Consider the following 21571-nt stretch of genomic DNA (forward strand, 5'->3'; position numbering starts at 1 on the left):
AATAAATATCGGTCTCTAGGGTGTACTTTGTCACAGCGTTTTTTTTTTTTTTTTTTTTTTTTAACTGATGTCATACTAGCATGACACTCAAGTAACAGATGGGCTCGGTTGACGTAATTACTTAACAGGCTTAACGGTTAGAACAGTAGAGTAGTGTACCGCTATAGCGCGTCTAGCTCCATCTGAAAGAGGTTTCTGTGAGTGGGAGCCATTGCTGCTATATATAGACGAAGTGATTTGTTATGATTCACAGTTAATTACGGTAATGTCACTAAGTATTAGTTTTTTTAGACTTTCTCTCTATCTGTTGTAGGGCGTGTAGAAGTATGGGCTACATTCCAACAGATGTGCCGAGGTTAGTGAACATTTCGGGGTTGCTGTGCCTTTATAAACACCAGCTATTCATTTGGAAATGGTTTGGGGAATATAAAAACAGCGGAGCGGAGATTTTTTTTTTTTTTTTTTTTTTTTTTCTCTCTCTCCTCCTCGTTCTAAACTGCAGTCTGCGAATGACGATGTGGCATACTGGAGTACATAAATTTCTAAGGATAGCAAGGTTCGCATGCCTTCTTCAGACTGAACATTGAATGCGCAGACGTATACGTACGGTATTTAGTGCCAAGAAGTGCGTAAGACAGTCTTCCCTGATTTTGTGTTTCACCATAAGTAAACTTATGGAACTTTCTGTATTTTAATGGGCACATCCCCATCCTACCTCTAGTGATCGTAATACAGACGTCTTTGTTCGATGAAAAACATTTTTCTATTTACTTCCTGTTTATAGTAAATTTTACCTCGACAAATATTCTTTGTTCAGGTTTGTCTCTTCCCATGCTTGGCCTGTTTTTCATAACTGCATAGAATACGTAAGCCATCGTCATTGTTGCCGGTTGCTATGGCAACGGTACGAAACTTGATGGAATAGTTCAAATTACTGAAGGGATGGAAAGTGAAAAATTGGTTTTAGGGATCGATGAGTCCTTTTAAATTTAGACCCGAGGAGTTTAAAATTCGCAAATGACGACCAATTTTTCTTCAAAATAGGCAGAAGAAAAGTGGAGCCAGTGAAGGGAAAGAGTTTTAAAAAAATCTTATTGCAGTGTCCATTCGTTTCACCCTATTTCATTTACCCTTTCAACCATCATCTGGAGGCATCAGCTATCTTGGCGTCTATCTTTGGATTTCCTGCTTCACTGGCACCATCTCAAAAACGAAACACCTGTCTCATTAAATAAAGAAACTTCCGCTACCCACACGCTTGATATACAGAATTAAAGCCAAGGCAGGAAGTTCCAATAATAAAAAATATATATATATGAACCTCCGAAACCCTTTTTTTCTGCTTCCAACCAAAGAAATTATGTGAATCATCCATTTCCGGTTATGCGCAAAAAAAAAAAAAAAAAAAAAAAAACCTGCAATCCGATTCCTAACTCAACAATTGAACTTTAGCGATTGTTGACCAGAAAGTTTTTATTTAAATAAAATTCGAGTTTATGATAATTCTCAGACGCAGTTTCTAAAAGCAAAGTTTTGGGCAGTTGTACTCATAGAAAAAAAAAAAACACTAATAAATTTAAAGCAATTGGTATTTGCATTCTACCCATTAATTAACAGTAATTGCAAAATTTTCAAACGTTTACAATTAACTATGCGATGGAAGAAGAATATTTAATTCATCTTCGTATTTGGATCTAGTCTTTCAATGTGTGTTCATTCTAAGACCTTTTCCAAACAGATCTGCTCCGGTATATAAGAGAATCAACTAGGAGGTGAAAAGATTGGATTACCAGATTTCGGATGATTTTTCGAGTTATCTCATATATAGATAATTTCTCGCTAGCTACGAAATGTTCTCGCTTGAAAGAATGAATAACAGATCGCTCATACTCGCACATTAGTTACAAACATATTGATTAATGAATGTGAAGTACGATATATTTTAAATACCCAGGTGAGTTCTTATTCGGGTAGCCCACCGTGTTTTATCCGAATGAAATTACAAGTTAAATGAAAAAATCTTATGACACTTTTCCTTAAAAAAAAAATAAATAAATTCCATAATTCTACTTTACTAGATTATATAATTTATAAATAAAATCCATATGCCTTGGAAAGGAGTGTCCTGGGTTCGATTCCCTTCGCCGACGTGAGGAGCTTAAGGATTTTCCTCAGCCATAGCCAAGTTAGCCGGTCTTGGGCGTGGACTGCAGGGTTTTTCTCCCCACTTTATCTGGGGTCTTTCCACCCGCAAGCAGGCAAACCGACCCCGTGAACACACGCGTCTACAGACAGAACACACCGGAAGGTATAGGGCTAGCCACCTTATCCTCGAGACGGGTACGGCTCAGAAGGGCTAAGGATAGCCCCGTAACAGGCCACTAGGCCTAATACGTGAAGGAAAGAAGAAGAAGATAAATAAAATAAAGAAACGGAATTACTATTTTTAACTTGCGGGTGGACTGTTTTTCAAGATAATTAACTCTCTCCCAGGCAGGTTCCAAGAAAAGGGATGATCATCCTCTCTCGCTATAAATTTCTTGGTTCATTCCTAATGCTAAAAACCATGGGCGTCCGCAGAGGGGAAAAAACGGGGCATTTTCCCCCTGGGATCTACTCCAAGCTTCCCCCCCCCCCGGAAAATTTTCTGGGGACGCCCATGCTAAAAACTGTACATTTTGTGTTTTCAAGTGCAAGATTCTCTGAAATTTGCAATTGTATTGTTATCATTTGTGTGTGTGTGTGTGTGTGTGTGTGTGTGTGTGTGTGTGTGTGTGTGTGTGTGTGTGTGTGTGTGTGTGTGTGTGTGTGTGTGTTGAGGGGGTAAGATAGCAGGGAAACTTATATGGGTATTGTAATGAATAACGAGTTTTAGTATCCTATGAACTTGATTGCGTGGTACTATCATACCATTCTCTACACATGTTGAGGGGTAACTACTGAATTTAGAATTAGTTTCCGTAGGAAGCATTAAAACATTGAGTAATGGGGGAATGGGTATTTTTTAAATATGTTTCATTAATGTAACTTACATTTATTTCGTACTTTAAAAATTTATTTCAAAACGCTTAACTTAAGACATGATAAGATTTCGTTTTATTGAATGTTAGCGTTACAAAATCACAACTGGTTTTTATTGTAATCAACATTGAACTTACTAGTCTTAAAGATATGCTATTTAATAAAAAAAATAAAGCAAAATTTCCCATCCAACTCATTTGTTTGAAAGTTTGGAGTTCCCTTGATATGAATTCACCTTGATTAATATTCCGTTAAATCTAGAAGCAGCTTCAAATTTTCACGACAGCTGTAGATCGCAAAAAACTACAAATTCTGAATATAACATACCTTAGTCATTCACAAGCTCACCGAAATCTGACGATTGATTATTCGAGGAAATTTAAACTAATCCTAGTAGTGGAAATTGAGGAGTTGATAGCTAAGTCCTGGAATGATAGCCTTTTGTCACGACTCAGTCATTACTTCCCATCAAAACCGAAATAACCTTTGAAGACTCCCAAACACACACGTAAAAAAAGGGAAGAAATTTCTAGGAATGCAAAACTCATTTATCGAAACAAAGAACAAATACGTATCCAGAATTGCCTTACACATGGGGGAAGGTCGTTAGTATTAACGGTCACGTACCCCGTATTAATTTCCAGTTTCCTCACTATGATAGCTACGTACAAACTTAATGAAAGGTACTTACTTCCATAGCAGGAAGGAGGCTACTAGTATGGCGACTAAGACGACGGAGGAGCACACGGCGATGATAGGTAACGAAGGGAATGCCGTTTGAGTGTATTCCGCCCCCACGGGCTCCAGATGGCAGTACTGGAGGTCGTCGCCGCCTCCTCCTCCTCCTCCTCCTCCTTGACATAGTTGCAGAGATAGAGGAGGTGGTGGTGGTGGAATCATAAACTGAGGAGGCGGAGGTGGCCCTGGACAATCGCAGTAGTCATATTCGGCATCCTCCACGTCCCAGTAAGGGCTCAAGTCCACTAGAGGGCTCTCTTCAGGATCCATAGTGACTGCGTGTTAATGATAGGCACCTGAAATGAGTAAAATTAATCCAAAAATGAGCCGGCATATGGAAATGATTTATACGTTAATTCAGTGTATTTATCATAAATTAACAAAGATACTATTCATTAATAATACTGTACTACCTTTAACGTGCTGCACGAGCTTGACCAAGAAAAAAAAAAGTAACAATTAGAAACTGTAGTCCAGTTAAAAATGCTATCATCAGAACATTGCTCAAATAAAACCTCGCGTAAAGCCTGACTTCATGTAATTCAGCCATCTCAATACTTGCGCTTGTCTAGTGCTAATATTGTGAATTTTATATACAATCATTACGAGCATGCACCCCACCCGTCCTTTTTCCTATCACCCTGACTTGCTTCCAAGCGATTAACGATCTATTTGTCTCTCTTGGAGGACACACGTTCAAAACAGAATTTGCATGTCCCAAACATTTTCAAGATGGGTCCCATTGAAGTCTCAATATTTACAATACCACGCGAAAAAATAATCTGCAGGTGCCAGTGTAAATTGTTTTTATTTCAATTAACTGAAGTTCTTCGAATTTGGTCTGAGATGCGAAACTTTGTAAAGAGCCATCCATCTCTCAAGGCAAGAAAACTGGCCAAAGAACACACCAATTAATAGGCACTGTTTGCTTTAGTTGCTTTCGCTATACCTAAAATAATCCAGCTAAAGTTCGATATGTTTATTATATAGAATATTTGTTCTTATTTTCATTAAGAAAGTCACTTGATTTTGTAGTTTGGTTTCCTCATCATTCTTTCATTTAATATTAATTAAATACTGAAGACACTTTTGAAACCGAGGTGCCTTATGACTAAAAAAGGTCTGACTGATCTCCCATGGAAATTTTTATTAGTCTCCTAGAACTACCGGATTACTGCAGGCAGGCATTGATCCACCAATATTTTCAGCCGATCATTTATATAATAGTCGAATATCAATACAAAATTCATCAGAAATTGTCAGCATCTATCATTTTAAAATCCCATTTCATGTTTTTTGAAAACAAGACTTTTCGTTCAGAAATAGCCTTTAATATTAGAAGTCTCTTTGAGAAATATCAGATTGCGATAACTGGAGTTTATTCTACGATCCAAATGTCATTTATTTCTTAAAACGTCTTGTTATATCCAGTCATCGAAGTATATCATATTAAGAGCAAAATGAGCACAGCAAACTTACACAGTTCAAAGGGGATGCGGCTTCTTTTCCATTTGTAGCAGTGCACCTGCCGTGATAATGTGATTATATTTATGGTAAAGTAGAGGCAGATATTCGGCAAAAGAAATATCGCTCAGATCACAGTCAGGAGATAAATCTTTAACAAGTACACTGAACAGGAAGCTGATGGAGTTATCTAATCCAAGTGAAATGTGCCGGAATCAAAAGTACGGAAGAGATTTTGCTATCATCCTTTAAGTTAGATTTAGTAGCGAATAAAATAAGGAATTTGATGAAAGTGAGTGCAGTGATTTCGGGAGAGGTAGCTGGAGATGACTGAATATTATTTTAACTTGGAGTGTTTCTGTAGGATCTTAGCCAGTGAGGCTCCATTTCATCATGGATTTTGTTCTGCAAAACTTTTATATTATCAGAATTGTGGCCATGACTTTCCTTCCGAAGATTGTTGGAATAAAGTGCAACTGGAAAAACTCCAGCCATCAACTTATTTTATTATAATTTTTTTTTTTCTACATCGCTATATAAAATTGGACACACAAAATATGTATATTATCTCTGGGTTCGATTATATTTTATGATTATCATTATTATTTATTTGAAAACGTATTTAAATTTAACGACTTACGAATTCATCTATAGCTGTACATGGAAATGTGATAATGTTTAATCCAAAATATTAGGGAGTTTCGTTGTCCTTCTGTTTCCTTACTAGATTCGTTAGGCAAAATTGAATAAGAACAGTGCGATGTGCTACTAGTTGTAACTATTTTTAAGCCCTCTCTCGGAGTTTTGGGATTTTCGCGAATAAATTCTACTGAAGCGCCATCTATAAATAAACATTCATTTCCTCGGTGACTTCTATATACAAATAAATTAGTACATCGACGACATTTATAAACAAAGCAACTAGCACGTATAAATAATGAATACCGAACACACACACACAGTGCGTAAATAAACTAAGTTACGTTTGCAAATAAACTAATTTTAGAAAATTAGCTCGTGCTTGCAAAATGCGGAGCTTTTTTTTTTTTTTTTGCTTCTTTTTAGGGATTTCAAAAAGGAAAAGTGAGTTAGAAAGAAAGAGAGAGAGAGAGAGAGAGAGGCAGGCACGCATTAGACAAAATGCTAAATAAAGGGGGGGGAATAGGGGAAAATCTTCTAGTACCTTCTTTCCCTCAATTTTTTTTTTCTTCTTCACCTTTCTTTTGTGTGTCTGCAGAGAGACGTTTGAAGTCGTAATGGCATTACACGCACGAATCTACCGAACAAAATGGGAGAAGAGATTTTCGCATGAGCTGTTACGACGCCAACAGAATTTAAAATAAATATCGTATGTCATAATGAGATGCAGGGGAAAAGAGGGAAAAAGGAGAACTAGCAAACAATCCCCATCAAATGCTACTTTAGAACGTGAAACAGACCCTTCCTCCAAGGGAAAACGAAGACCATCATCACTTAATGAAATTTCTATTTTGTCGTAAACGAAAACGCATTTACTCGCTACGGCAAACATAGATTGTTACTAATGAATGCTAACATTTTCAGAAGCCGAAGAAAAGAACTCTTCTCGCCAAAGAACATTGAATGCTCCCCCTCTCTTTCTAAACTCGGCATTCTGTCTCTTCTCCTGCGTACGGTTGCATTGAAATTGGGATATCCGCTTTTAACTGTCAACGGCTTTTGAAAAGACGAACATTTCCCAGCATGCATCGCGCAAAAAAAAGAACTAATACTCCATTTTTCAATGGAAATACTACGAGGTAGATAGCGAAATGAGAAGAGATCGGACTCTCGTGCGACTCCTTTTGTTTGCAGTCTCGTCCCTTTCGCCTTTAGCTTCCTCCATTGAGATCGTCTTGGACAGAACAACCTAAGAAAGAACTCAATAGCCCCCACGTTTGACTGTTGGGAGATTCGCAAGATAACGCCCTGTTTATCTGCTTTGAAGCGTAGTATCAGGCGAGAAAAAAGACTGCACGTCACAGAAGGAGTTTGTCACCTCACCAAACAGGATCAAGTTTCCCTGAAACGAGAGAGAAGCTTTAGTTGGTTCCGAGGAGAAATTTGATCCTAAACTCAGCTATTTTTCTTTTTAAAAGAAAAAAAATACTTTTGACACGATGGAAAACACGAAATCACAATATAGGTGATACGTCAATTTTAAAGATTAACGAAATCATAGGATTTAAAAGTAATGGAAAATTGTGTGAGTTTTTAAAATCGATCTTGGGAATCTGTAGTTATTAAATGCGTATGATCCGATACAATAATCACATTTCTAAGAAGCACTAAAGATACAATCCGTATAATCAGCTTTTTACGAACATTTCAAGCATAGATATATCAGTTTTCCTTCATCAGCTTGTGTGATGTATTTACAGAAGCTGAAGATCAACTTGATGGATTTCAGTATCATTAAATAACTTCTTCTTCTTCCTAACATGGAATTTAGGCCAAGTGGACTGTTCCGGTCTCATGCCATCTCTTTCTTGGTCTTCCGATTAAATAACTTAATGCATGAAAAAAAAAATGAGTTGCTAAGAAAAATGCTAGACAAGTCTTTAAATATGTCAGTCTGTGTTCAATGAACCAGAATGCTCGTGACCGATGTGTATGTTACCCAGCATGTGTATCGGAGGGAGAAACCGTGGGCGTGCATAATGTTGATGTTTCATGTCTTGAAATTTCTTCCGCTAAATATATTTCTTCAGCGGATGGATACATTAAATCTACAGACGTAATACATTGGCCTTAGAGAATTAACTGCTTCTCTCGCAATTGTCGGCAACGTGTGAATTTTGTAGGACTGTTATCCAAGATAAGAATGGTCTAAAATCTTACTGAAGTTGATGCATTTCAGTCAGAAAAAAAAAAGTTATGTTTCGAAAATAAATATTTTATTTTATAAAAAAGTCTTCAAACTTCTCGATGCAATAAAGTTACTCTGATAGTCAATAAATGTTAATTATTTAATTTCAAAATTTTGGAAAAAGGCTCTTGTAATGCGAAATAGCTGAGTAAAACTTACAGAAAAAATAATATGCAAATAAGTATGACCTCTCGGTTTTACCTCTTAATTCATAGACGAAGTAATAACATAAGTTCGTGCAAAGATACAGTACTTGAAGTAGGAACAAACAATAACTTTGATCAAAAAAGGTAATGGGATGGTTCAGGATCGAGATATTTCATTCGTAACGAATGAATACGATTTACAAAATAACATAATCATTCAAACCTTATTAATGGCAATAGTAACTCTTCATTACCAGCATTCTTTTGAAAAAAAAAAAAAAGGTTGAGAGAAACACCCATCGTGCAATGCGCATTAAAGATAACAGTCAACATCCCCCACAAAATATTGTAAAAGACTGGCTAATATAAACTACGGGTTTGAATCTCGCAATGCATTTTTTAAGCCACTTCAAGAAGTTTGACTGGCTTGGAAAAAACTTGCTTTCTAGCCCAGGATTTCGGTATTTAATAATCCTTGGTATATATACACGCACGCACGCACACACACACACACACACTTCTAATGAGTCATAGATTTTATCAGGGGAGAATGCTGGTCTTGAAATTCACGTTTGCTCTTGTTATCATTCGGGGAGTGAGAGGTGTGATTGAAGTCTGATTAGCGGAATAATGAATTACTGACCATTGAAAACTATATATTTAGAAATTTATGTACATTTACTCATACAAATACAACATTTATTTTACAAATGATATTCTATCTTTTTCAATTTAGCTGACCTACTTGAACAAATTCTACCCTACTGTTCTTCTTTATGAACTGGTCAATAACATCGTCATAAAAGTTGGTTATAACTTAATTTTCCCAAGCAACACGCACACTGGTAAAGGCTGGCTGAAGCTCACCGGCTAGAGCTACGTTGACTGCGTATGGCCTGTGTTTAAGACAACGTGAAGGGAGCGGAAATGACTATGCGCGCCCATGAAATCACAGTGCTGCTGAGAGGACCTGGAAACTCCTACAACCGCACAAGCCAAGGTAGCTTTGACTAGACGAGCAAGCATCGGCCTTCGATACACAACGCAAAGCTCAATTATTGCCACGCAAGCTTAAGACGTCTTCTGTCTACAAAAATAAAAGCCTAAATAAAAGCTTATAAATGCGTGCATTTCTTAACAAATAAATATCACTTCTTTCTCAATTAATGAGCTTGCGCAGCAAGCATGGAGAATTCACCCCTGGATTTTATGAATAAAATATCCTGCTATTTTTCTATAGTTAAAAGATTTTTCTCTTCAAATATTTCGGTGCAATATTTATTTATTCTCTGTTTTTATTATTATAATTATTACTGTTTAATTTTGTTTCTTCAATTCCGTTAGACCCTGCTCATCCTTGTATCAATATTGCTTAATATACATTTTTTTCTCGTGTATTATGAATAGGTTTGTGTAAGCATTAATATTTCAAATAAATAACTGATTGTTGAATGTTACTATCCTTAGCGTATTGACTTAGTAACACTTAGAGCTAAGAAAAAAATAAAATAAGCAATTTGGTCTTTTCCATGCATTAATGCAGTCATAGAACATTAACTCATAAAAAAAAATAAATTGAAACCTTCCAGGCTCTACAATTTTGTATTAGATTGAGGCTTTTATACTTACACATTAAGTATAAATTAATGTGTTTATGTTTTGATCAAGAAACGCAAGACAAAGTTGGTCAATAGAAAAGAATGAAGTCTGAAACAACCATAGTTTGTTTTAGCCTAGGGGATGTTAAGCCTCAAAGTTAGATAATTATAATCGAGTTGGTTAGGAAAAGCTTTTAGTTAGATTTAATCCAGCTTAGTCAAACAAAGTAACGGAAGACTATCAAAACAAAACAAACCAAGCAGGAAACTTTCCTTAGCAACGTAAAATTTTACCACGGTTCAGAAACAACCAGAAATCTAAAGGATACAGTTCAGCCACGCTAAATAAAAAATAAAATAAAATTCGGGAAAGAGATTTGATTTACTCTTGCTAACTCGTAGCTACCGATATGAACCAGGGGGAAAAAATTATATACAGTATTTGAAAATTGAATGCAACACTAAAGGAATGCATGCAGCTTTGAAGGTCATGAAAGGTCGAACAATAATAGCTCTTAGTGTCTCTGTAGGGAACAGTGCGCAGCTTCACGGAATATCCTAATGAAAAGCATTTCACACACTTGCTGCAATACGTGCAATGACGTTTCTAGATAGCCAAATACCACGGAAGGTATTCGAGGAAGTCGATTAGCGTTGTTGGGCAGAGAATTTCAGAGATATATCCCACTCCATCCCGAACTTAGGACTCCCAATTAGTCACGTGGGGAGGGGGGGGGGAGATAGGAAACGTGCGCGTGCAGTTTCTTCGCAAGACATTTACAGTGTTTTGTGCCACTTCCCAAAAGTATTTTTCGTGTTCCCAGGACACGTAAGATGCTGCAGTTTTGCCTAAGGAAGGGACACACAGTTATGAGGAGGATGGCATCGCTTGCATCTACACACACACACACGAGTCATTTACACGCAACACATCCATCAAGACCTGTCGCGGGGGTGACACGCGGGACACTCGAAGCTGTCAAAGGAACATGCAGAAGTGGCATTAAGAACTTTCCTCCCCCGTTCTTTCTCTCCCCTATCCTTTTCACGAGTAATCAAGCATAGGTTTCTCAAAAATCACCGACATAATTCCTCGACTTTCTCAGGGTGGCAATTACTCACGTGCTGGCAATGTGCACACGAATAACGAGCTTGTCACCAGGGAAAGATAAACTTTTACTCCACTTGCAGGTAGATGCTACTTCAGATTATCTTGGACTTAAACGAAGTTTTGATGTGTTTGCTAACAAAGTTTAGCGAAAGCGCGGTCCTTTAGTAAAAGAGAAAATTGTTTTAATGTCTTATTAAACCATGATCGTCTTTATTTATTCAAAAGATTCGTTTCCTGTTGGTTTTTTTTTTTTAGAATAGAGTGAGTTCTAATTTAATTTTGTTTATATATTTATTTAATGACGTCTCGTTTAGGCTTTACTGGTTAGATTATCCTTTATTGCTCAAATCGTCTCTATTCCCCAAACTCGGAACGAGTACTGAACAAGTACTCAACGTAAGCGTGCTCGGATCACTATTTTATTCATTTGTGATAACTACATAGAGCTTCATTCTGTTCAAATAAAAGATTTGGAGATTATTTCTATTGGCTGGAAAGTTCTTCCCGAAGATATCACACAAAGCCGTGATTCATCCGGCATCACAACACTAACAAACACGGCAAACAGCTGAGTCCAGTTATTGCATTGTGAGATCGGATAAAGAACAATCGGCTTAGTATCTAAAACATCATTGTTGATCGTAATCGCTTCGTAGTACACTGTTCCTGCCTTCATGTGAAAGTAGTCTATAAGGATGAGAGTACAGAGCGGTTAATCCTCCCCATCATACCTAATCACTAGATCCGTGTATCATCGATCTGTTAGAGCCACCAACAAAACAGACTGCAGTTTAGTAAGATGTGTATGGGGAAAGGATCAATGACGAATAACATGGTATGTGATTTGAGAGAGACGGTATATCAACAATATCGGATGTAGAGAAAAAAAAAAAACTATACCCTTTTCCTAAAACTCCGTTAATTATTCGACTTCCAATAGCTTCGCAGAACCACGTTTAATAAATAATTGTGAAAATCAGCATCATTCTAGTCTTAAAAAATCTTTTCATTCCATGCCAAACGTATTGCAACATTAATAGTTTAAAAATAACTTGGCTAAATATCGGTAGCCATATAGGAAGTAACAATACAGGAAACAGTAACAATACAGGGCGTGTTGTGCGTGACGGTTATCAAAAGGCAGACGATATAGTAACAATCGACATTTTGAGCAAATGTGCTATGTAATAGAAAGAGGAAATGGCCACTAACGACTAGAAGTCAACTGTGCAAAAGTAAAGGATCCAATAGAAAAAAAATCGGCATGGGAGGAAAAGATACTAACCTATGTACGCAACTGCATAAACACGTCCTGTTCTAAATCTCCATTTCACGCGAAGAATAAATGTTGGGTTGCTTTTTAACAGTGCACATATTTGAAAGGTCTCTCTTGCGCAATCGTCTGCATAGTCAACAAGTTCACTAATTCCGGTGCGTCTTTTTGACCTTCCACTAATGAGTCTGCCAATAACTGGATGCAAAAAAGCGGACTGTCTGGAGAGTCTTATTCTTATGGCACGCTACAGACTTCTTATGTGGAAATTCACATTATCTTAGCGACATAATGAATATCGATAATTTGCTGTCATGACAGCAATTACAGGGGAAGAGTGTGCGAAGGAGGAGGAGAAGAACGTGCAGAGAAATAAGCCAGAACTTATATTTCCTTCTAAAGTGTGTCATTTTGACCTTAACTTCATTCTGGGTGGATTGTCAATATTCTCCCAGACTAAATCTCTAAGAGATTTTGAAGTATAAGATTATCAACAGATTTGGGCGCGGCAAAAAAAAAGAAATTTTCCTTATCCACCTTTAAAATAATACTGAAATGCTTTCATTCAGAATCCTGGTTTCATATTATTTAAAAAAATCATTTTAAACAATTAAAAAAGAAAATCTGCGCAAAGGTTAAAGCTTATATTTTTTTATATGATCGTTTCCATGGCAACAGGAGAGCTGTCTAATGATTAATGGTAAGATAGCCAATTGCTCCTATCGGATTCAACTTAGATTATAGTAGATTCCATTTTCTTGTAGTAAGCGCATTTACACGAAATTTTAATTATTTTGAATTAAATAATAAATAAATGAGAGTATATTAACGTGTTACGCGCACCGAAGCTCTAATTAATAACGAAAGTTCGTAAGTTATGGAGTGAAATGACATTAGCTACAACTGTTGAATATTTCCATGTGTATCATCAAAGACAAATATTTTCCTCCCATGTTATCTGATTGCTAACAAAAAGTTAGTCTTAAATCATTACTTACTCCATTAGTGAACTGTCTGCGAGTTCAAGATGCATCTTTTATATTACATTTGAAATTTGGAAAAAAAAAAAGAAAAAAAAAGTCAATTACTTTTAAACGCTCGTTGTAACTTTCTATTAAGTTATCTGCTGGGATATCTCTACCGATTTCACTCTATTAAGCTGTTTAATTTTTTTTTCCTGGAATAATTTGAGCATTCCAATTATTTTAATGAAATGTGAATAAATCAAAAATTCAAATACTATTTAAGTAATAATGCAGACAATAAGAATTTAGTTTTTCATAATGTCACGATATGATATGCTGTGGAATACTGTGCTGTCCTAACATACGAATATATTTGCATTCATTCAAAAGCGAACACTTGGATAATATACTGCCGGAAAAAAAAAAAAAATTCTGAGGGACGAAAAACCCCAGTTCCAGGTGAAAAAACCCGTATGAGACCTACTAACTCACCTTTAGTCGAAAGAGACCAGATTAAGGTTCCTCACGCTACTGAAGGGAATCGAACCTAGGTCTTTCTGACTAAAGGGCTTCATCTATACCGACTGAGCCTAACTTTCCGGTTATTATCCAGATCTTCTGGGTGATCGTAAAAGGGAATAATAAAAATAGGAAGCACGTTTATCAACAGAATTGGATGGTTCTGAATGTGATGACTGAGAAGTGGATTTATATGAAAAACTATTCAAATATGCATGACAACATAACTAAAATATGACTAGATGTGCATTCAAGAGATGTTCTTATCTGATATTTAAGTACTCAAATAAAACCAAATAAATAAATATAAAAGTTAATAGTTCAAGTATTTTATATTCCCCCCCAGTTATTATCGGTTTAATTTCTACAGCATATCATCACTGCTTCTCTACATTTCAAGTATCAAATAATAATGTATTTAATTAAAAGATCATTCGGTGAACGAAATCACACGATAAAATTTGAAATGTGAGAAAGGAAATAATATAAACATTGATAACTCCGCTTCAGACAGAGATAACTGCGTAAACTTATCGTATTACGTTTGTGCACGAAAAGTTTTTTTTTTTTTTTAAAACTTAACCTTGATCTATTACCAGGAATATTTCGGACCAGTCTTAAGAAACCCTAAGAAGATCTGTGCATCTCAGGTTACTCAAAGTATCATATCACTTAGTGTAAGTTTCTGAAAGCATGCATGTATGTTTATATTCTGTGGGTGGACGAGAGGAACTTTTTTTGATATTTTCCAACCCAGTTCAAACTGATCGATATCAGATGCAGCGTAACCACAGACAATACACTACTTATACTTTATTCTTGAGGGATCTTACGCGTACTGTTAACACCTTTAATGTAAATTACGCATAACATAGTCCAACGTCACCAACATATTTGCAACTTAAAAAGGGGATTTTGTACCCTTTACTATTTCTCATCCCTCTTGTCTGTTTTGAGGGACGAAAACCCTTTATCGGTTGACTTGCCCTTAATTGAAAATCCCTTTATCAGGGATTTTCAATTAAGCATGCAAAGAACCTGATAAAGATTCTTTGCATGGCAGAGACGGGAATCGAACCCAGGTCCTCGCAACAAAATGTTACATCGAAAGAAACTGAGCTACTGCGGGTCTTTTAATAGTTGATACACGTTAAATTAGTTATTTTTACGCGGTAAACTGAAATTGTGCTGTAAACTAATCAGTGAATATTAGAATTATAGCTGTTAACTCAAAGAATAATCTGACTGAACAGTCGTGAAAAGCCACATTTTTATTAATTCAAATTTGATTTCTTAAGAAAACTGAAACAAAAACCTGCTACTGTCTTTTTTACACCACAGCTACTTATTTATTACGTAATAGTTGTTTGTTCAAAACAGAAAAAATCGGAAATTCATCTCTGAGCAGGCTAGGTCCAGTCTGAGCTAGTCTAGTCTAGTTCTGAGCTTCGTTTTCTTGTTAAACATTAAACACTCAGAATGAAGGAATGTTAACGCAGCTTATCAAAAATGCGTGCTAAAAAAAATCCATCCCTTCAGAGAGTAATTTTAAATGGTTAGAAAATATCACAAATTGCCCGAAATTAGGAAGAATAAAAGCACTTTAGCAAGGTGTTGCACACCGATAGCTGGAACGTTTAAGTGAGCCTGTTATCAGGTTCTAGAGAACCTTAAGCTACAAAGAACTTGCTTTTTACAATGTGATCAATCAAGTTGTCCTCTTCGACAGTACCGGATGTCAACTACTGTACACAAATTCCCCTCTTTCCCTTATGAACAAGTTAAAAAAAAAACACGACTCTAAGAAGACAAAAGGAGCCGTTCACATATGATAAGAAGTCTCAATTATGTTCTTATTTTCTTGAGCCGTTCGTTCTCTCCAGTAATAGTTAACATGACAGTCTGTTATCGGCAACAGAGGGCGCTCGTTTCCGTTCGACCGCTTTCATTGTGCTGACAGCGGCTAGGGAGGGATGAACGTAGGGGGGGGGTAAAGGAGACCAATCAATCATCCTCGAGCGTGTACTAGCATCTCTCCCCCCCCCCCTCCTGGTGATTCGCCCACTACAAGCATCCCATCATCCACTGGAAATTCGGGGATGCCGTGGAGTTATAGCCTTCGAGTGGGCCATTCTTTGAGTGTAGGGTCGAGGAGTACACAATCCAGACTAGCAAAATCCAGCTGTTCAAACATGTGGGGGATCCCACTCCTCAGTCTGACTCACAGCCAGGAAAGCTTTTACCTCTGGCCTTCGAGGCAGGTTTGCTTCAATTTTTTAATTTGTTTTCTCAGCGTTATCTTATACAGATTACAAGCTTCTCTGAAGAGTACCGCTCTTGGCTATGTGTACAATCTCATGCTGCACACAGCCATCGATAGAAGACAGAGAAGAGACGAGGGGGGACGGTAAGAGGGAAGAGACAAAAAGATGAGTCTCCTCAAGAAATCATCGGGGCTTAGTGAACGTGATCATAGCGGATGAATAAAGTCAACTGGTCGATAGTGTCAAGGAAAAGTTATTTCTTTGAGAGACCGAGATTGCAATACTGCTAAGAAATAAAAAGTTCATAAAGTCGCTGCCTGAGGGGAAATTTCCTAGATTAGAAGTCTTGGTCCAAAAACACGCAAGGATAATCAAAAAAACAAGATGTGATTTTCAAAATTATAAATCCATAATGATAAAACCTTAATACCATTTACTGCTATCTTTATAACAAAATTTAAAATATTATTTCCTAAAAATAAATAACATATATTTATAAATCATAATCGAGATGTATAAAATGAGCTATTATATGCACGCCATTTATTTATTTTTGCCTCGTGCAATCCAATTAGCCTTCTTCCATATAGATACACCAAAATAGTATTTACATAAAGATATATGATAAAGGGCATTTGACACGCATGACCGAAAGTATTCTGTTCTATTGTTATCTATGTGGACTGGTTGATAAATAAATTGTTTCCGCAAGGAAATATTATACGCTTGAAGTTCTCTCCTTTTGTTATCCAAGCAAGCAGAAAAAAATGGAACACAAAAAAAAAGAGCAGTTTTTTTGGAACGCAATCTCCTCGTAGGCAGTTCATTAGCCAACATAGACTAAACAGTAGTTTAATAGGAAGACAGGAAACCGTGAGTTTGATCCGACCAAAAATAGCGAGCTCGTTTTAAAAAGGAGTCTAAAAGAGGAAATATTTTTTTTTTTTTTTTTTAATTTTTGTTCTTTCGTGTATGTAATCATATTTACTTGGCTTGACTGGCATTTAAGAATGTTATAGCGAAGTCATCGCTCCTGAGGTTATAATACTTTTTATATGAGTACTTGACATTCATGTAGTCGCTAGGACTCTTGCCAAAACTGAGCTTTCTTTTGTTCTTATGCTCCTCCCTCCCTACACGCGTTTCCTCCCTTCTTCTCTTGGCTCGTTCCAAAAAGCAGAGCCAAGTTCCCTTCTTCGATATAAAGCACTTTTTGCTGCACTCAAATACCATAGCGAGCGAGGGAGATACATTTACTCTTAGATCCACCAGGAAAATATACATATTGAAAAAAAAAAAAAAAAGAGCGAAAGATGGAGGAGAAAAAAATATATGCAGCCGCTTACTATAATCAATAGTTTATATCCACCTTTCAGTTCAATAGGTTATATGTGTGGAGCAGATGGGCTACCTGGATCAGCGTGTACGATGTTTTCTTGCATATGTCGGAAGAACCATTTCTATGATGCATGAGGAAGAAGCACTCAAGCAAATATCTTCCTTCCCCCCATTCTCGAAACATCTCAGCGACAAAGGCTTCTGTAGACTCGCGTGGAGAACAATTCTAGTTCAGTGTTTTAGCTGACGCAAACTCCTGTAGCTGGCTAATGGCGCGAATATCCACCTAATTAAGAATAGCATCTAAAGTGACATTGGCGTTAAATGATATTACCGTAAAAGATAAATTCATTATCTTCACTAAAGTGCAGCAAATGTTACTTTTCATCTCCTTCCTTCTGCTTGTGATCTGTTTGTTGAATACGCAGTAGTCTGGCCAATTTACCGAAATATTAAATTGCGTTCCATAGAAAACTCCCCTTCTATTCAGTAACGTCTGTAACAAAATCGATCGGTAGTTGAAAGCCTAAATAAAGTCTGTGTAATCCTAACAAACATCAGCTCTCAGAATTCATATTGTTGGACGCGTAGCACGAGTTTATCCACGAAGCTTCGATTTTTTTAATGCAGTTTCTCTGAATAATAATAATAGCTCACCTAGAATAAATAATCTGATTATAACCAGTTGTTTAATAATGGCACAATTTTGGACTGCGAAACTGTTAATATATATACGGCTATCAATTAATTGCTAATAATTTTATTATGATATTTGAAGAGAGAGCAGAATGTGTTAGATGGTTGTTTTGAGTTTTAGGTTAGCTATAGTCATGATTACACACACACACATGGATCTAGATCCTTGAAACTAGCAGAAATAATTGCCCAAACTCCTCAATAGAATTCTAGGGTAACAAAGACATCTGCTCATTAAGTGTGTCGATCTTTTTCTCCCATAAAAAAAAAAGAAAAAGAAAAAAAAAGAGAACTACTGGCCTAGCAGACTGAGGTCTGTTCTTGGTGGATATCCAAACAAACAGGCTGGAAAGAGAAGTGGCGTGTTGAGTATCACTCGTTACTACAATCACTCATCAGTAACAAGCCCTGCTTACCACAGACAATCCAACCACTGAGGTCTTTTTGCTTCGGTCACGTACTCATTTCTGATGGGATGAAATCTCCCCTCCTGTTTTTCCCACACTAGGATGGATACTGGTGGGCAAATTTATGGATATCCTGCGCACAACGTGTGGTCTTATGCCGAGTGTAGGTTTAACTGCAGGGCTTTGTATATACAAAATTAAATACACAAAATCATTTGCTACAGGAAATTGGTTTTATTGGATTTTTCTATCTTAACGAAAGATATGTGTCCTTCTCCCTTCATCGCTTATTTTTTTCTTTCCTTAGAATCAACTAAAAATGACTACAGATAAGGCTCTGCTATATTAATATACTGTCAAATCTTCAGATATCCACTAATTACGTCATTTGACCTGTTTAAGTCTCCTTAATCTCTTTAGTTACTTCCCAAGAAAATGTTTATTTTAATTACTTACACTCAGATTAAAAATATTCACAGTTTTAGACACATGAAATTTATATAAATGTTACATTTGCTATTTAAACTGTTTGCCAACAGTTAAAATTCTAGTTAGACTTCTTAATTGCCCAAACTTACAAATTCCCCGATAGCGTGGGAATTTGTAAGTTAACATTACAAGTGATTTGAGAAAATTTAGGATATATCTCAATATAAATATTCTAGTTCTTCAATTAATCAACTCAAAATTGGATTACTCGTACTTCTTTCACAGTATTAGGTCTGTTCCGGCCTCGCACTATTTCTTTAAGATTCTTCGTGTTTACGTGTACGTGTATACGTGTTTAATTTTTAAAAAATTTTTTTTAAATTTAAATTTTTACCATAATTTTGATATTTTATCCAAACACGTATACGCTGTACTTACAGTGAGTATGTATACTTCGAAAGTTGCAACACCCCCCCACGATTTCAAGCCACGAGCCGCCACTGAGTTTAAACATTAATGATGTATATGATTTTGATGAATTTCTTAATTTCATGTTTTGGATTTGTTTGTTCTTCAATGTGGCTTATATTACAGCAAAGATAATTAAAATTATAAACTCAAGTTGGTTTATTATATTGCTTCTTTTCTTACTGATTCCGTTCCTTTAAATGACATCACTATTTTTTTTTTTTAATTAGAAAATATTTTCCCGGAATATTTGGTAACAACTTCTACTAGCACGCTTCTAATATCAATCTTCTATTAACATGTGAAAAGTCGATAATTTTTTTTTAATATATTCATGAGTTATTTACGCACCGATCTGACAAGATTTCACATATTCTGTAGAGAATGAATTCAATCTTAAGTAATATTTCAAAGAATTTATTCCTTTTTATTGAATGATATTTAAATTTAAATTGAATTCTATTTGTTTTTCAATTAGCTTTTTAATGTAAAGATAAAATCAACATATAAGACCCTACTAAAATATACTAAATACTTTTATACGGTTATTTATTTTCTTTTTCGATAATTCTGTACATATTTGTATTCAAAATTCTTCGATAATTTGAATATTTTGATTGTATCCCCTTTTTTGAAAATAGGGAATATGATGGACCTGAACAGTCGTAACGCCGTTTCCAGATACATAATGTAAAAAATTGGAAAGTCTCTATTTAGTTCCAAGCTGTGATATTTTAATAATTCTTCCATCTATTTCCATCATTTTCTGGAGGTTTTTATTTTTCACTGAAAAAAAAAAACCTAATTAATTCATCTAATATTATGGTTTCCAATTTGTTACTTATCATGGGAGTGCTCATCATCTTTCTATAACTCATCATAATAATATTTATTCCATTCCTTTTTAATTACAATAATTACTTTATTCGTTAATTTCTTTGCTCAGGTACTTCAAGATTGTATATGTTGACGACTGTGTTCTATTTAACCCTGTTTCTGGTTTTTTTTTACATAATTATGCCAGTTTTCTCTACATTGACTCTAATTTCCTTTCCAACTATTGCTTCTTTCTTTAATGATTGTTTATTTTATATTGTAATAGAAGATAAGCATCTGTTGTGAGCTTCATTGGTCTCTTCATTATTTATCCTGGTGTTCGTTCTAGTTTCTTGGGCCATTTTTTCCTAAGTTGTCATTGGCTGCTATCTTTATTATGCTGCACAATATTCTATTTCAATATTTATATTCTGTATCCAGTAAATACTCTTCTTATTTCCTTTGACACAATTGTCTAAAGTGTTCTTTAGGTAACATGCCCTCTATTTTTTTATTTGTCCGTAGAAGCCAATTTGGAGGTCTCGACATACTTCCAATAATTGTATAATGAACTGGATCTAAATATAAACTTCTAAGTTTATTTTTTTTATTTCCTATTACGTAATGAATTATTCATTTAAGGCTTCCCGAAGTCTATTTGTGTCCTTTACGCCTTTTAAAGGAATTTACTATTTTCAAATTATTCAGAATCTTATTCTATATTCGTTTATGAATATATTAAGAAGTGCAGGCAATGGAAATATTTCTACGTTTGGGTTAATTCCACAATATGAACTAAACCACCGATCTAAAGTATAAAAATCACTCTTTGATTAAACTAAGCGAATATTGAGAACAATTAACAGACTACAACAATGATATATTTTTAAATTACTTTTATTGTTGTCAGAAAATTTTATGTTGGTTTCATTGTTGACTAAATAATCAGTGAGATATGTCCCAACGCTAAAAATTCATCGTGATTAATTACATGTGAACTAATATCCGTATTAATTTTAAAAATTGATGAACTATTACACATTATTCTTAATAAAAACAGTATCAGCAATATCCTGTGAACCACAAAAAAAATAGTGATTTGGCAATTGAAGCTATATAATTAGTTCATTATCATATTAATTTATCAGTGTTAACTCTCAATGAATCAACCGATCAAGAGCAGATATTAAAATCACAATTTCACAAGATAGAATAGTACTGCATTTTTCAGGATTCGGAACGGGTACGACCCGTCAATTCTTTCCATATTGAACGCAGAAAGTGATTGTGTGATTTAGTGAGAGCAGGTGTGATAACTAGATCGCAGATACAGCGATTTGTTCTTGTGCTCCTCATAAGGAAACAGGCTACGATGAGAGTTTGTTATTCCACAGGAAACTTGTACGAAAGAGAAGACATCAGCTGTCATAA

The 21571-nt window shown here is 35.6% G+C and overlaps 1 protein-coding gene across 2 annotated transcripts in view; it reads right to left on the reverse strand.

Annotated features, from left to right (window-relative positions):
• LOC150102716 (uncharacterized) overlaps window positions 1-21571 on the reverse strand; it is a 192749-nt gene that overhangs the window by 127487 nt on the left and 43691 nt on the right. For both annotated transcript variants that reach the window (XM_090398957.1, XM_090398958.1), the window contains exon 2: window positions 3713-4055. In XM_090398957.1, the coding sequence (XP_090255083.1) occupies window positions 3713-4029 (317 nt within the window). In that variant the 5' untranslated portion in view covers window positions 4030-4055. The remainder of the gene's footprint in view (window positions 1-3712; window positions 4056-21571) is intronic.

The sequence above is a fragment of the Typopeltis vanoorti genome, chromosome 10 (genome assembly GCF_054136105.1).
Source record: "Typopeltis vanoorti isolate ZY-2024b chromosome 10, IOZ_Tvanoo_1.0, whole genome shotgun sequence".
In the NCBI taxonomy this organism is placed as follows: Eukaryota; Metazoa; Arthropoda; class Arachnida; order Uropygi; family Thelyphonidae; genus Typopeltis; species Typopeltis vanoorti.